The sequence below is a fragment of the Stigmatopora argus genome, chromosome 2, assembly GCF_051989625.1.
Source record: "Stigmatopora argus isolate UIUO_Sarg chromosome 2, RoL_Sarg_1.0, whole genome shotgun sequence".
Lineage (NCBI taxonomy): Eukaryota > Metazoa > Chordata > Actinopteri > Syngnathiformes > Syngnathidae > Stigmatopora > Stigmatopora argus.
Genome location: NC_135388.1, coordinates 21,684,277 through 21,701,933, shown reverse-complemented (window position 1 = coordinate 21,701,933; position 17,657 = coordinate 21,684,277). Strand labels below are relative to the sequence as shown.

Sequence of the window (17,657 nt, the reverse complement as noted above, 5' to 3'; positions counted from 1 at the left end):
TAATACTGAAGGAGTTAAAAGGCAAAAGAAAAGTTCATTTGACACATTGTAAATTCTTGTACATTACCAATGGAAGGAGTTTACACAAAATGTTAAAGTGATTGGACAATCAGAAAATACTGCCCCAGTTTAATGTAGTCGGCTAGCACTGGTCCAACGAATAATGTCATTAAATAAATAAAATAGGTTCCCAAAAGCATTTCCTTATTTCCATAGTGCGGTGAAACCACAGTCTATACCTGCCTACTACGACAGTAAAATATTTTTAGAATATGTCAGACAAGCAGCTACAGGAGTTTTCTTGTGCTGTGCTTCAGCATCCGGACAAGTCTGGACACACAAAGTATCTAGGCACACAAAATAACCCATTAGCATTGCCCTTTGCAGTAATGTGGACAAAGCAAGGAATCTATTAAATCTGAATTTTAAAGCTTGATTTTTAAAAAAAAGTACTAATCATTAAAAGGCTGAATAGTATTTAGCGTCAATTGTTCCGCCTGCTTTATGTGTCACATAACTGACTCAAATACCCAAAATGTATTTTGTAAAAACATACATTTTTTTAATCTAAATATTCTCTATAGATTAAATTGCAAAATTACATGTGTCATTAAATTCACAGGAACTTTAATGGATTCAATGTCAGCATTGCAAGAACACGGCATTCACAGTCTTCCTGTTTTTAGGTTATCTCTTTTTGATATTACTTTTACCTACTCAAGCAGGATGGCAAAATATTGCTTGGGTCAAATGGTTTAAACGTTAGTATACAGACAATATGAAATCGGCTTGTGTCAAATTTGCGCAACATTACCAACCTTTCTGTGACTCGTGTCTCTCGGTTTTGCCCTGGTACTCAAAGCCCACAGCACTCTTATCCACTTTGTCGGTTTCCACGCCAAATTTCCCACCAAAACCCTTATTATAATCTGCCAATGGCAGAAGGGATAAAAGGGAAAAACAGATCAATTAAACGCAAATGGTGTGACACTTGGAGACCACATTTTAAGGAAAAGTCTTGAATGTTATCTTTATAGTTGGAAAATGGCTATGTTGAAGTTTGACTTGAATGAAAACAAACCCTTCTGGGACTCATGTTTCTCAGTTTTTCCTTGGTAATCAAAGCCCACTGCACTCTGATCAACACGATCTGCCTGTACACCATATTTCCCTCCAAATCCAGCATTGTAGTCTGCACAGTAAACAAATAGAATCGTTTCGTGGTTAGCATGATCCAGTACAGCAGCATCAGACACATTCATACACTCATTATCCATGCTGCATATCCTCATGAGTCACAGTGGCGCTGGAACCTATCCCAGATTATTATAGACGGTAGACAGGCTACACCCTGAAATGGTTAATTGCAGGGCACAATTAGACAAACAATCAATCTTGCACACAATTTAGATCTTACATTTGGGATATTGTTTTTAATTAGTCATCACTTTCTGAAGATTCAAATGCTGCTTTTATGTTTTGATCAAAATAGAGGACAAATCCAAACAAACGACAACCAAATGATGCCATGGATGCTAAAAGTGGTTTACTTATCCCCTTCTTTTAAACATCACATAATACTGTGTTCTACAGCTATATGAACACAGAACTATTATATCTTCTTGAGTTAAGATCAGTCGTAAACAACATTGTTATACGTCTCTGGTAGTGAATGAGATGAGGAAGTTGCTCTTCTATAGTCACTCCTTGATGAACAATTTGATTTACAGTGGTACCTCGACATACGAGTGGCCCGACGATATACGAGTAAAATTTCGGGCAAATAGTTATCTTGAGATACGAGACAAATTTTGATATACGAGCAGACAGCGGACGTGAGATGCTGCTAATAAGAACATTATGGGCACTGTCTCTCTCCCCGCAACTCCCTTGTGTAATGTCTCTAGTCGCAACTCCCTCTTTGTAATGTCTCTGCGAGCACTGGGCGGAGCGTTGCATTTTTTCAGTTTTTTTTCCGTTAGTCAGTGCGAATGGCGTATATCAGGGGTGGGCAAACTATTCCACAAAGGGCAGCAGTGGGTGCGGGTTTTCATTTCAACCCATTGAGAGGGCACCTTTTCACCAATCCGGTGTCCTACAAGTGCAATCATTGGACTGCAGTCAGGTGCTTCTTGTTTTCTGCACGAATCTCATTGGTTAAACAGTCTGTGCTATATCGGTTGGAACAAAAACCTGCACCAACACCGGCCCTCAAGGACCGGTTTGCCCATGCCTGGCGTATATACGACTTCTCGTTGGCAAGTGGTCGTGTGTTATCCTATTGTGAGGACATTTGTGCGCATCATTTGGGGAATATTTTGAAGGGAATACAAACTCAAACAACCCTCGATATTGACTGAAAGTCAGTGTGGAAGAGGGGCAAAAAGAGCCAACCCGGGAGAAGAAAGGTATCAAAATGTCAAACTAAATTAGAATTAAGTTTAGTATTAGGTTCGATTAAAGTTATTTTTAAGTGTGTTTGCATCATAATCCAAGTTCATTTAAATTTGTTTGTTTTGTTACGAGTGCGTTGTCGTGCAAAAATAATAATATAATAATTATTTTTTTCCAATCCAATATCCTGTTTTTGGTGTTTTTTCAGATGGTTGGAACGAATTAATTTGTTTTTAGTTCATTTCAATGGGAAACGTTCGTTTGAGTTACGAGAAAATCGACATAAGAGCTCAGTCCCGGAACGAATTAAGCTCGTATCTCGAGCTACCACTGTACTTGAAAGAGGCACACAAAAGGGAAAGCTTTGGATGCATGCTAAATGATAAAGAAATTTGGGTCCTTCCTTTCAACCTCTGGTGCAGTTCACGCAGTAAATAAAGTACAATGTACGGTAAACAAAGAGAATGGATGAATAAACTGATAAATGAGGCAGGCCGAAGCATGCAATGTGCCGGTTAAAGCCCAACTGGTTACCTTTCTGTGAAGCATGTTTCTCTGTCTTCCCAGCATACTCAAACCCGACCGCCGACTACAAGAAAATAATTAGACAAATTTAGTCAGCAAAGTTAGTAATAATGGCAGACGAAGAATAATAAAATCCAAACAAAGTTGGTGTAAAATTGTAAATGAAAAAGGATATGACGGGTCACAGGTTTGACGTTTCAATGTTTACCTGCTATAGAATTGGAACTGATACCTTTATTTTCATTGTATGAGCACAACGAAATGCATTCAGATACAGCCTAACCGGACAGTTATAACATCACATACTACATTGGAGTGATACAGGCCAGGCTGCGTGCCGACTCGCCATTGAAGGCGCTCCGGAAACAGTGTGAAAAAGAAAAAAATGGAAAGGGTTGGGAAAGTCAGGGGGAAAAAATGTCGCCTTTCACTCCTCTTTGAAGGAAAAGGAATGACAGGTACAGAGAAAAAAAAAGCACATTAAAGCAGCACACTAGACAAGTAGGGACGGTGACGCCATATACAGGGGTTGGACAGGGGATCTATCCTGAGAGATGAAGGGAGTCGCAGCAACATGGGGCAATACACAATCACACATCGTTTCAGTGGTGGGGTGATGGATCACAGAGAAGATTTAAATACCAGAAGAACTAGAATCAGTGTTCGTCCACATTTTTCATGGCCAAAGTCAAACACTTTTAAAGCACTTACAGGACCAATTTGCCAGTGCCTTAAAGATGACGATACTACTGTATTTGTATCGTTTTCTTGGTTAAACTCTGTAATACGCACGCATGGATTCAAACGCACTTCAGTGTTGCAGCTAGACATTAATAATTATGAACTCAGCAAGATAACTTTTTCCCTATACATGGATTTTCAGTTGTGGTCAAAAGTTTACATACACTTGTGAAGAACATAATGTCATGGCTCTCTTGAGTTTCCAGTTATTTCTACAACTCAGATTTTTCTCTGATAGTGATTGGAAAAGATACTTCTTTGTCACAAAAAACATTCATGAAGTTTGGTTCTTTTATGACTTTATTATGGGTTAACAGAAAAAGTTATCAAATCTGTTGGGTCAAAAATATACATACACCAACACGAATTAGCAATTTTGGTGACTTAGAAAGTTGTGTCAGTGAAATGAGCTTCATAGCATGGCCTCTTAACTTCTTGTGAGTGATTATGAGTGACTACAGCTAGTGACTTTTCTTAGGTCATTTAAATAGGGCTCATTGGATGCAAACGCCCACAAACGCTACAATGGGAAAGTCAAAGGAGCTCAGCATGGATCTGAAAAAGCGAATCCTTGACTTGAACAAGTCAGGAAAGTCACTTGGAGCCATTTCAAAGCAGCTGCTGGTCCCAAGAGCAACAGTGCAAACAATTGTTTGTAAGTATAAAGTGTATGGCACTGTTTTGTCACTGCCACGATCAGGAAAAAAACGCAAGCTATCACCTGCTGCTGAGACAAAATTGGTCAGGAGGGTGAAGATTCAACCGAGAATCACCAAAAAGCAGATCTGCCAAGAATTAGAAGCTGCTGGAACACAGGTGTCAGTGTCCACAGTCAATTGATTTATTTTAGTTTTTACAAATAAAAGCCTGTATTTTGTAACGAAATCTAAGTTAGACAAGACTGTATAAACATTTACATATTTTATATGATAAGAGATGTTTGACGATCATCACTTTTGCCAGCTGTTTAAATGCCTACTCAGCGTTGAGGTGCCAGTCTTTTTGCTCGCGTATGAAAGCAAAGCGCAACATTGACTACATTCAGCGAAGCCAACACAAGTTTCTGTCGCCTATTCAATAATCAATTTGAAGCTTTTCCGAACCTCAGCCTTATCGTTGCTTGTTTGTCTTTTCAGTTCTCCTTTAGTTTATCCTTAACTTCTGGCTCCAAGTCAAAATAGATGCGGACTTGCAGAAGGGAAGATTATTAAGAGGGCAGCGTTCACGTGACGTGTGCAGAGCATGCTCCGGCTCTGCGGCTCCTGTTTAGTAGTTAAACTATTTACAAGTATTCCTTAGTTTCGTATTCACACATCATTTTAGTATACATTTTTAAAAACATTTATTTTTTAAAAAGTCAGCAAGAGTTTTAGAACCCAAGGTAATGATTGACATTTTAGAAATTTGGGTCAGGTCCGGTTCGGGCTTAAGATCTTACCTCTAATTAACAGAAATCAATTAGATATCAATTTTGTTAGAAACAGAAAATACCTGGTCGACACGATCAGCTTGAACTCCAAACTTCCCCCCGAAGCCCTTGGCATTATCAGTTTGGGAGCAGTGCTTTGATAGCTTGCTCTGGTATTCATGTCCTACAGCAGACTGTTCAAAACACAAAGACATTGTCAGAGCACAAAAACAAAGTACAGTGATACCTCCACTTACGAATGTCTCTGCATTTGAATTTCAGGTTATGAAATGCCTAAATGTGAAAATGTTGTCTCTGGATACTGAACAAATTCAAGTGACCAAACGCAAAGTCTCAAAACTTCAAACATCCCGAAACGTAAATACATGTAGCATCCTGTATTTTATTTTGAAATTGGCATGATAGAGTTGCTATCCCTTTTTTTATTAGTTATTGCCTGGGTGTGTTAAAAGAATAAGCGCACTGTATTATGAAAATGTTCATGAGTTGTGCTGCCTCATGTCTGGGCATGCATGCCTTCTACATTATTAGAAAAATTATGAAAAGTTGTCAAAGACAATCGTCGTTGGTGGATATAATGATAACATTTTCTCAGTTTGCCTCCTCCTCCCTCACACACCACCAACATTTCTTCGAAATGCATTCGCTCTTCCACCCTAATAGAAAATGTCTTTGCATGTCTTATTAATTTTAATAGCTTAATGTTTTCTCTTTTTTATCGCTCTCATTGTTCATACAGAATTGGTATACTTTTATCATTGCTAAAGGGTTTATGGAGTAATATAGGTAACTTATGGCATTTACATGAAAAATGACTACTTGTGAAAAATTCAGGTTACAAAACCACTTCTGTAACGAATTAATTTCGTAAGTAGAGGCCCTGCTGTATTACAAATTAAGAGGCTAAAAAAATTGGAGAAGAATAAAATGAGCAACTTGGTTAGAAACAGTCCACTAGTTTTTAGCAGTGGCAACATCTGACTCATCAAAACTCCACATGCACACAATGAAGCAACGCTCACTCATCAGATTCATTCAGCTTTGCTTATAGACCACAGATCGCTTGCCAGGGAAATCATGTGAAACGATACAACGAAGTTTCCAATGTGTTGCCAGTTGATGAAGCTATTAACCTCAGCTAAGAAACGATTGAACTTTCTAATACAGTAATACCTTGACATACGAGTGTCCCAACATACAAGAAATTTGACATACGAGGAAAATTCCGAGCAAATTTTTGCCCTGAGATACTAGACAAAATTTGACATATGAGCATACAATGCTGCTGCTAGGTGGTACTTTTCAAGCTGCGCAGTGATATTTATAATATGGATAAAGGATGAACGGCTAGCGGAATCTACAAGGACTTGAAAGTAAAGCAAGAGCTATGAAAGGGGAGACTTAGGCACCAGTGGAAACCTTCAAAGCGAGTCGTGGCTGGATTGATAACTTTAAAACACTAACTGGGGATACACTCGGTTGTGAGGTACAGTGAAGCAGCTAGTTCCGGCTCGAAAGCTGCGATGGAATACATAAACACTTTTGCCTCCATTATAGCCCAATGTTACACCCATTTTTAAGTGTGTGTATAGTACTACCGAAGTACAATAAGTTAAATTTAAAGTTTATGTCATGTTATGTAGTGTCACAAAAGTGTAGCGAACTGAACGTGTTGCCGTCAAGTCTCTCTCCTGCCCTTTCTCTCTTCTCCGCCGCGAACACGGCCGGTATCGCTACCATCTGTCTCGAAGGTAAGAACTCCATACAGTACTGTACATAAAAATGTCACATATTATTGCAGATCATAACCACTAGATAGAAATGTGTTACTTTGTGATCGCAGTTGGTGGATTAGAACAATTAAAACATGTTTTTCCATTGAAATATCCTATTTTTAGGTGTGGGTGGGAACAGATTCATTTGCATTTATTTATTTTATATGGGAAAAATTGATTGAAGATTGAGTGAATTAACATACGAGGTAGGCCCGGAACGCATTAAGCTCGTATCTCAAGGTACTACTGTATACTTTCTAGAGCTAGATTTTAGATCATGGGCGTTCACACACTAAGTCGATAAAACCAAAAGCAGCCCCCCCCCTACCTTGTCCATACGGTCCTGCTGCACCCCAAATTTTCCTCCATATCCATGTGAGGCCTTGGGCATGTTGTTGAGCTCCTGCTGTTTCAAACTTGTGTGCTCGGTTGACACGGTTTCACGCAGATGGTGGATACTAGGAGGCGTGGCAAAATATTGATCAGGTGAAATTACACGATATTTTGGACACCGTTTTAAAAAAATGGTGCCTTTATTTTATTTATGAACCAACAGGTTTCTATCAAAATTTTCCATTACTCAAGTGTCTGTTAACAAAGATGTTTTTACTACTTTTTCATGTTGTATAGATGTTTGTTTTGAACACAAGAAACCTCCCGCTAAGCACTCGATCACCGTGTCACCCATATTCCATGATATTTTCAGAACTTGCTGCAGATGAATAAAAGTGGGCAATAGTTTGGACACCACTGCTATAGAGAATAGTAGCAGCTCACCGCCCATTTCCCCAGCTGATCTATGTCAATAGATTGGCATTCTCACCCCCTTTTCTGTCATTACGGTGGTGGACTTCAACTTTTTCGTAGATTGCTTTTATTGTTAGTTGTATTATCATATTGTGAGCTAATCGTTACTGCGAGCATTGCATCATAGTGGATACTATTCTAATAAGAGAAGTGGTAGATCGTGTGAAGACGAAAAAGACATCTACAATCTCACTTTATGTGTTCCTGATGTCCTGAACCAGCGACTGTCTTGGCCCCCCAACGCTGCTCCTTCTCGGATACATCGTTCTGAAAATATAGAAGAATAAATGAATATTTTAACATAAAACAAACAGTTGTGTTGAATCTCAAACGACCTCAAAATCAGGGTCAGTTTCCCAGTCGTCACCACCATGATCTATAGTCATCTTTACTGACTGCCCTGCTGCTGCCTTCCACATCTTTAGTGAACCCTTGTCAAACACACAGGAATACTGCACTCTATGAAAAAACAGAGAATATTAAAAATATATTCATCCTGTATTAGATATATAACCCATCTACTACATGCAGAAATGTAGTTCCAGACAATGCTAGGTCGATGAGCTCGCACTGACCAGGAAACAGTGTCGGATACATATCTTCACAAAACAACCACACCCTTTTTCAAATCCCAAATAAACCCTGAATGTGTGTCAGTTTCGCGAACAGAATTTAAAGTATAATTCACATTTCTGCTGACGTTGACGAAATGTTTCGCCGTGTCGCCTGAATGTTCGCTATGTACTTTTAACACGGGTCCTTAGTCATTTGTTTCGAATTTAAATTATACAAATCTCCAAATTCTTATGTCGTGACACAGTGACAGTGAGATGTGAATTTTGCGTGCCCTTATATAGGTCTGTTATTGAAAACTGAACGCGTTGAATCGCAGCTTTGAAGTGTGTTTTATGTGCTGGAGTTGCGGAATTGTGTATGTCTGCGGTATTTCCTGCTACAGAATTCCACTCAGTTAGCTGCTTAGGCTAGCACGCAAACTGAGATGCACGAGTCGGCTGGGTGAAGACATTTTCTAATCGAATGAATAATTCCACTCTCACCGTCCCCTACCGATAGAACTCTGTCCAGAATCCAGTTACTCAGACGAGCAGGCAAATATTATGTGCTGTGTTCTCGTCCTTCTCATAGACAGGAAGGAACGCTCGCTTTAGGGATCTTCCTGTCCTCCCACTTATCCCGTTCTCACGCGTGATGACGTCACAAAATGGGCGTTTTTTTTCCTTCTTCTTTTCTGTTATGATCTCTTTGGGAGGGGGTTAGGGCAGGGGTCAAAATAGAAAATATGCTATTTTTTACTTGCCCTAACTAGTCATTTCGTCTTGTTAATTCTTTCATGCAAAATGTTTCTCAAATGTTTTTATTACACTCATATAGGACAATAGACGTATTGATGATTATAGTGTAAGTGGTAAGCATGTCGGCCTCACAGTAGGAGACCTGGGTTCAAATCCAGGTCGGTCCACCTGTGTGGAGTTTGCATGTTCTCCTGGGGCCTGTGTGGGTTTTCTCCAGGTACTCCAGTTTCCTCCCACATTCCAAAGACATGCATTGTAGGCTGATTGGCCACTCTAAATTGCCCCAAGGTATGGGTGTGAGCGTGAATGGTTGTCCGTCTGCTTGTGCCCTGCGATTGGCTGGCCACCAATTCAGGGTGTCCCCCGCCTCTGGCTCGGGTCAGCAGGGATAGGCACCAGCACCCCCCACGACCCTAGTGAGGATAAAGCGGTTCAGAAAATGAGATGAGGTGTTGCCCGCACGTATTTTGCAACAGGGAGGGGGCTCAAGGATAGATAATTTTCAATAAAATTAATGAATTAATGAAGATCCACTCATTTTCTGAACTGCTTACCCTCAAAGGTCATGGGGTGCTGGAGCCTATCCCTGCTAACTACAGGCACCAGGCGGGGGACACAATCTGTGGCTAGCCAATTGCAGGGTCAAAAGAACCATTTCAGAAATTATTTCTCTCAATTCACAAATCCTGCGACATACAAATTATTCAGGTTGGAAGAAGCTTTGATGGGAATCAAGTTATGAAAGTCCAAAGAAAACAATTATTCCCCGAAACGTAAATACACTTCCAGTATCATTTTCCTTCTCTTTCTTTTTTTAAAATTCAGTGCCTTTATTGTCATCATGGGCGGTCCGGTGGATTGAGTGGTTAGCACGTCAGCCTCACAGCTCTGGGGTACTGGGGTACATCCATGGTAGGCTGATTGGCCACTCTAAATTGCCCCTAGGTATGAGTGTGAGCATGAGTGTTTGTCCGTCTCCTCGTGCCCTGCAATTGGCTCCAGCACCACCCGCAACCCTAGTGAGGATAAAGCGGTTCAGAAAATGAATAAATGAATATTGTCATTATACAAGTACAATGGAATTTAAAGCTTCACCATAAATGAGACAGATAAGTCATAAGGATATAGCCGTACCTCTACTTACGAAATTAATTGGTTCCAGAACTTTTTTTCGTAAATTGAGCAGTACTTTATATGTACATTCTCTAATTTGTTGCACTGTCCCCCAAAACTACATACTAAACCTTTAAAAATTCATCTAATATCCCAATGTCGTAGGAAAAGTGTGAAGACACAAAAAGTATAAAAAATGATCATGAAATTATTTAATAAGCCATTAAAATTAATAAACATGCAAATATATATTCGTGTTGAAGCACATGTGCAAGTGTCAGAAAGCTAACGTTAGGTAAAGGAGGCAGAAAGCACACAAACACATGAACACACATCTAATAAACATCTCATCTCATTTTCTCAACCCGCTTTATCCTCATTAGGCTGTCTCCGGGCCAAAGGCGGAGCACACCCTGAATCGGTGGCCAGCCGATCGCAGGGCACAAGGAGACGGACAACCATGCAAACTCACACTCATACCTAGGGGCAATTTAGAGTGTCCAATTAGCCTACCACACAAGTTTATGGAATGTGGGAGGAAACCGGAGCACCCGGAGGAAACCCACGCAGGAGAACATGCAAACTCCACACAGATGGACATGACCTGGATTTGAACCCAGGACCCCATAGCTGTGAGGCCCAAGCGCTAACCACTTGCCCCACCAGGCCACCCTCTAATAAACATAAAATTAAGAATTCAAAACAATATTACATTGAACTTTTAATCTTTTTCATTAATGTTTTATGATTTCTTTGACATCTAATTTTTTACCCATTTTATTTATTGCCACTACTTCTTACCTGTTTGGATTTAAGTTCTCCTTTGGCGGTGCTTGTTGACAGACGTTTTGAGAAAAAAATTGATCTAAAGACAATTGCAGGGCTGCTAAACTACTCCGGAATTTCAGGAGTTTCTCCGGAAATGCAACGCAACCTCCGGGACTCTAAACAACCTCCCTAAACTCCGGAAATCCACAAAAGTTTTCTTTTTTTTTAAGCAACCATTTCAGAAGAGTACCAAATTTCCAATTTAAATCCCTCGAAATTCACACCATCACTACGGCTTCCGCCATCTTGATTCAACTGCACTGTAAACCGGAAAATTTCCAAGTTCCGACAAATGATTCGTCTTGTGTGACTTCAGAGTGGCAATCGATTGCATAGGTAGTTTCTAATGCTTTAACATTTTCATTTTCATTTTTTTCACAAGGGGAATTAAATATTATTAAGGCTGTCTAAACCACCAGCCTTTTTGTTTTGGAACAAATCCTATCATTTCTAAGGCTGTTCTAAAGGAAGTAGGCGTACACAGCACTGGTAAGTCTTATCAATATGTCTGCTCGGGTTCAGTGCAAAATGGATGGCAATTTGGATGACACTTCCAATAACAAACCCAGACACTCGCAGAAGTTTATTGGTTCGTATTCGAAAAATATCCTATGTTAAAGCCGTCTCCAAAAGGACCGACTTCAGCGTGACACATGTTGGAATTACTGACTGTAAAACACACATAGAAGGACCCAAACACCAAGATAAACTTATTTTCATTTGCAAAAACACAATATTTCAATTAATGTAAAAACATGATAAAATAAGTTTTATTTAAATTGTCCTACGCATTTTTTTTATTTTATATGGATTTTGCGTGAATCGCATTCACTCCGGAAATACTCCGTGAATGGGACAAGGGTACTCCTGAAATGGCATCAACGGAGGTTGGCAGCTCTGCAATTGCCTTTGACGACTTTTAATGCTTCTGAAACGCTAACGTCGTCAAAATGGACAACTCATGAACACTTTGTTGTTGAATGTTTTTTTACACAAAGTCGGAAATTTTGTAAAATTTCTCCCTCGTTTTTCTGATTTGTGCTGTTGGAATGGTGGCTGCTTCCTCTTCAGCTGCCTTCTCGTTTAATTCCTCGTGTATTGCCGAGCCTTGCATCAACTCCTGCTCTGTAGATAGTTCGTTTTGGTGCTCCTCGACCAACTCGTCAACGCCCTCCTTACTAACCACAAGCCCCATCACCTGCCCCCGTGACAGAATTTGGTTGAGGCGCGACTGTGAGTTCAACGAAGACACTCGGGGGCCACAGCTTCCTCCAAGCAAAACTTCGGTGAAAAAAACTCAAGAAAATCTTATGCTTGGGATATTTTTTTTGCCATCTCACTGTCCACGACAATGCTTGAGGGGTGCTGGCGGTGAGGTTGCACTCGGGTCTTCTGGGAGAGAGGGTCATAAACAGTATGTGGCAGGCCTTGTCGTTGGTCCGCAACACCTTAGCTAGGGCCCCCTGGTTTATGATGGTGTAACAATTTTAAGTGCTCCAATGTTTCTGTGGTTTATTAAGTGTTTCATTTCTTATGGTAATAGGTACCTTGAGTGTCTGGTACACTAAATCACAATTTTACTAAAAGTAAAATGAAAAAAAATGTACAGTACAGGGGGAATTTTTTCTTTGTAAGTTTATAAAAATGTGAAAATCCACGCTGAAACTCGCAAGCGGAAGCCACTTCCCTGTCCTCCACTTGCTACTAGGACTCAGCACTAAAGTTTATATATATATATATATATATATATATATATATATATATATATATATATATATATATATATATATATATATATATATATATATATATAAAATAGGTGACCCTACTTCGCGGTTTTTCGTTTATCGCGGCCATGTTTTGTCTACATTAACCGCGATAATCGAGGGGTTACTGTATGAGAAGTATGAGAAGAAACAACATTGTCAAATAGGAAAACAATTTTTTTGGGCCTCCGGCAGATCAAACCATTGACAATTTAGACAGCGTTTCAGACCAACCAACAGATTAGCAGGTCGGAATTCTTATAGAAACAACAGTAATGACACTGTGTTCTAGTAATTTCATGACAGCCAAAAATAGAGCTGAAGTCCTGAAAATTTGACGGGTTTTCACTTAAGTATGTGAATACTGGGGTGTGCTGGTGGACTTTTGCTGGACATCCTTAGAGCAGATGACACTTGCATGAAGAAAATCAGTTATTTAAATTTAAGGTTTTACCTTTAGAGGTCATGTCGCCAACTATTTTGGTAAAAAAAAATTTAAGCAACCATTTTAGAAGAGTACCAAATTTCCAATTTAAATCCATCGAAATTCACACCATCACTATGGCTTCCGCCATCTTGATTCAACTGCACTGTAAACCGGAAAAAATTGGTAACACGAGTGCATTGTGAATCCGGAAAAAATTGGTAACACGAGTGCATTGTGAATCATCCGAGTTACGAGTTACGACAAATGATTCGTCTTGTGCGACTTCAGCGTGCGACTTGGTTCATTATTTGTCATCTTTGTTTTTTATGATTATGGGGAATGTAGCCTATGTTGTATTTGGCTCATTATTGTTCAAGTCCTTATTGACTTCAAATTTTGCCCTCTGTAATGGACATGCCTGTGCTGTGAAAAAATATACTACTAATATATTAAAATATATACTTAACGTCTGCCTTGATATGTTCTCCCACTTGTTGCGCTGATGAATAAACAGTTTTAGTCTTATTCTTAAAAGTTAATTTTTTCAGTATTTTATTGAAAGTAGGCAATAAATAATACTGTGATAAAAATAGTTTATAAGTACTCGGACTGTACAATGTAACATGATCGGGCAATTAAAAAGGAAGGGCAGAACAAATAGCAACATGATTTCCACAGGACATGAATCTGACAAAGTACTAAAAAGAAGAACGAATTCTCGATTGGATTTCAACTACAACAAGGGTTAAATAAAATTGGTTCCTTTAAATTTGTCATGAAACTAAATGTGGAACCAGTGTTATGAGAACAAACATGACGTTTTGGGAGAGGCAATCTTATTCTATGATAGACAAAAGACAACATCACTGAGTAATAATAAATAAGAACACAAAAAGACAGTACATATAGTTAATAAACAATAAGGCTTGATATGAAGTATTTGTAAAAAATAAAAAAATACATATTTAAAAGTTTGGGCCTATCTTCTTGAATTGAGGGCTGTCCGGAGGATTCTGTGAACCTGGTTTACCCGAGAAAATTGCATTTTCAGTTCTTCTGTACATTAATCCTCCTCCTGTGTGGGTCTTTCCAAAGGTGAAGGCTTTTTGTGGTTAAAGGGACAGGTTGAAAAAGTTGCATTGTGGCAGGCATACGAAAGGGAAAGTTCTTGCATGCAATTTCATTGAAAGAGAATCTGGAATTTTTCATTTGGATTTAAAGTGACCCTTGCCTTTTTGCCTGTTACTGATATGGGGATTTCTTGAAATCAAAATGTTCCATTGGTACTATATATATCATAATTATGATGCACTCAGTGTTGAGCAGTTTGCAAAATGGTTTCTTCTACTCACACACACGGTGACCTACATTAGAGCTGCATTTACAAAAAAGAAATTACCATAGGCTACAGAAAAATCAGATAAAAAGGGTAACAATATAGAATAAAATTATATCACAAGCAAATTAACGATTGATTACATTTCAAATAAACAAAGAAAAACATACATCTGGTCAAATAAAATTAACAAAAAGAAAAAATGTCTGTCGGTAGAAATATACAAACACCAGAGTTATGAAGCATTCAGAAACATACATCTGAGAGTAGATGAGCATAATGAGAAAATGCAAAAATTTGAATTAATGGGATTGAAACCTAAAGATTACATGATAATCTAAAATCATTTAAATGTCCCATTGGTATACATAAATATAACAAATGTGGATACATCGAGACAGTTTCCTCTAAGGTACTGATGAGCAAGATATTTCTCTGTGATATATTTTTTGTGTCCTTAAAAATCTGTTAGTTCATCATCCTGGTCTTGAAAACAGGGAATTCCCCTTCATCTTCTGACCAGCAGTTACCTATAGAAATAATGAGGATAAACTGAAATGGGAACGAGGGACATGAATGGAGACAGACAAGAGGAGAAGCAGAGCACAGGGAGAAAAATGAGAAAGTGCATTATTAGAGCGAAAAAGTTCAACAAAGCTATGCTCTGCTTGCGATAGCTTTTTGAGATGCAAGCGACATACATCATGTGTCTGCACATTTTGATCTTACCGTTCGTTGTGTGAGGGTTATGTTAACAAGAGTAGGTCCTGACAGTAGCGGTGTCCAGCCTCTGTATAGACTGACTTCCTGTATGTGCATGTTGGCAAAAATCACGTGCAAAGACATGCCATGCCGTTAGTCACAGTATCATAAACCTCAAGGAAGACAAGCCATTCGAGAAGAATTCCAAGCAAGAAATCGCTGCCAATCTTATCTTGCCACAAGAGAGGATTTCGAGGACTTTCACTTACCGTCCATTGGGCTCCTCTTTGGCTGCATGGAAGCAGATGATGCATTGCTGCTGGTCACCCGGAAGTTGGCAGGCAGAGTGTCTGACACACCTAGGGACATTCCCCTCATATCTTTGGGCCGGAACTTCTTTCTCCATGAGGGGGCACGTCGGAAGTTCTTGTCATCATCCTGAAATGGGAAGAAAAAAAAATGGAGAAGGAAACAGGTTTGCTTTTTTCCCAATATGTCTGACACCATCTGGGTAATCACATATGCTCTGTTCATCACCTCTTCCATCCTCCTGTCTGTACCAATGGACAGCAAACTGTTGTATTCACGCTCAAGAGTTGTCCGGGCCTAGAAGAAAGAGGCGCGTGAAGAGGGAAGCGGAATGGTGACTAGGGGCATCTTTTCATTCAAAAAAGTAAAATAATGCATGTATAGCTCATCACTTTATCACATTATCAGAGTCTGATCTAAACCTTTCATCCAGTTTAACACAGTACACCAATTCCTCGTTTTTTTGCGGATAATGTAGACCAGACATATCGGCGAATAAATAAAAAAAATGTAAATACTGTACAGTAATACCTTGACATACGAGTGCCCCTGGAATTTTGAGATACGAGTAAAATTCTGAGCAAATATTTACCTTGACATAGCAGACACATTTTTAGATACGAGCATACGAGACAGCGAGCCGAGAAGCGAGAGGCTGCTTATGATTTCAGCGCCACATCTCCCACGTGTAAAGATCTCTACGAGCACTGGGTGGAGAATTGCATTTTTTTTTCCATGAGTGGTGTACGCGTGACAGACCTGGCTCGCCAATACGAGAGGAGTTTTTCAACAATATGCACCATCCTGAAGCATAAGGACGTTATTCAGTATATCAAGCCATCCAGAGACTAATCATAATTTCCAAGCTGCGCAGTGACATTCATAACAAGATGGAGAGCATTCTTTTAATATGGATAAAAGATAAACAGTTAGCGGGAGATAGCATGACCGAGTCGATATGCAAAAAACCAAGCGGAATTTACATGAATTTGAAAGCAAAGCAAGCATTTGAAAAAGGGGAGCCTTCAACACCAGCAGAACCCTTCATTTACGTATGTTATGTGTTATGTTACAAGCGCCTTGCCGTCCAACAAGTATCTCATTCTCTCCCTCTCCTGCGCGCACCCCGCATTGTACTGAATAATTTGTCATTTTACTATTAAACATCACAACCACTAGATATTTGTTACTCTGTTAGTAGATGGCGAATTAGAACAAATAAAAATGTTTTTCCAATCCAATATCCTGTTTTTGGTGTTTTTTTCAGAGGGTGGGAACAAATTAATTTGTATTTAGTTCATTTCTATGGGAAACATTGATTTGAGATACGAGTAAATCGACATACGAGCTCGGTCCCGGAACGCATTAAGCTCGTATCTCAAGGTATTACTGTACTCAGTGAAAATAGTTCCTCTTCACTTGATTTAAAGAATATAATTAAAAAAACAGGTTATTATTAGTCCAAGTCCTCTTCGTCAGATTCGAGAGGCATTTTTTCTTGTACAAATATTGCTGTTGTTGTTGTCTTGACTCTGTCAAGACGATTCCCAAAATGAATGTCTCCGACCATGTTGTCATTAGTCTCCTTTGAGTGGCCCCATGCAGTGTCCTATCATTATGCCAACTTTACCACCCCATAGTCAGAGGTGGGGTGTCTTAGTCGACACGAAAATATGCAGTTCCGCTCCTCGGAATATGTGTGGTTCGGGAGCTGAACAGCACCGCGCGTGTGCCGGTGGCCAAGCGAAAGCAGCAGTGCTTCCTGGAGAAGAACGGTCACTGCAACGTGCAGCACGGCAACATGGCGGGGAGACCAGGCGATACATCTCGGACCTCTTCACCACACTGGTGGACCTCGCGAGAATTTATTTTCATTTATTCGCAGCATACAGAGGGGAAGAGCGTTCACTTCCCGTGTCTCACTCGTAACCGCAAGGCAGAGCTCATTAACATTAACGTGGTTCCTGCCAGCTGAATTATGTACAAAAGAACGCAACAGTGTAGATTCATTTATGCTGCAATGGCGTACTAAGCCTTTAGCAAAACAAGGAACGTCAATATTTAAGAGGCAATTTCAAAAGCGACTCAAAAAAAGTCTTTGCCCACGATTCGAAACTCACTCGCAAGAAAAAAAAACAGGAAATGGCAAGACGTAGTGCATTTTGCTTATCATTTCTTCTTTGGTGCTGAGT

At 39.5% G+C, this 17,657-nt stretch overlaps 2 protein-coding genes across 13 annotated transcripts in view; both read right to left on the bottom strand.

Moving 5' to 3' along the window:
* Positions 1 to 8,886, bottom strand: part of cttn (cortactin) — a 35,104-nt gene extending 26,218 nt beyond the window's left edge. Inside the window, exons 1-8 of one of the 2 annotated variants that reach the window (XM_077586652.1) lie at positions 8,740 to 8,886; positions 8,007 to 8,130; positions 7,865 to 7,938; positions 7,193 to 7,322; positions 5,152 to 5,262; positions 2,929 to 2,983; positions 1,082 to 1,192; positions 819 to 929 (exon numbers count right to left, since the gene is read on the bottom strand). In XM_077586652.1, the coding sequence (XP_077442778.1) occupies positions 819 to 929; positions 1,082 to 1,192; positions 2,929 to 2,983; positions 5,152 to 5,262; positions 7,193 to 7,322; positions 7,865 to 7,938; positions 8,007 to 8,090 (676 nt within the window). In that variant the 5' untranslated portion in view covers positions 8,091 to 8,130; positions 8,740 to 8,886. Of the gene's footprint in view, positions 1 to 818; positions 930 to 1,081; positions 1,193 to 2,928; positions 2,984 to 5,151; positions 5,263 to 7,192; positions 7,323 to 7,864; positions 7,939 to 8,006; positions 8,131 to 8,729 lie in introns of both variants that reach the window. The other variant, XM_077586662.1, reaches the window with a different exon arrangement.
* A 4,767-nt stretch (positions 8,887 to 13,653) lies between these two features.
* ppfia1 (PTPRF interacting protein alpha 1) overlaps positions 13,654 to 17,657 on the bottom strand; it is a 57,776-nt gene continuing 53,772 nt past the window's right edge. For 8 of the 11 annotated variants that reach the window (XM_077586566.1, XM_077586556.1, XM_077586608.1 and 5 more), the window contains 3 exons: positions 15,694 to 15,762; positions 15,426 to 15,594; positions 13,654 to 14,984 (listed from right to left, as the gene is read on the bottom strand). In XM_077586566.1, the coding sequence (XP_077442692.1) occupies positions 14,923 to 14,984; positions 15,426 to 15,594; positions 15,694 to 15,762 (300 nt within the window). In that variant the 3' untranslated portion in view covers positions 13,654 to 14,922. Of the gene's footprint in view, positions 15,007 to 15,183; positions 15,262 to 15,425; positions 15,595 to 15,693; positions 15,763 to 17,657 lie in introns of all 11 variants that reach the window. The other 3 variants (XM_077586592.1, XM_077586644.1, XM_077586599.1) reach the window with 2 other exon arrangements.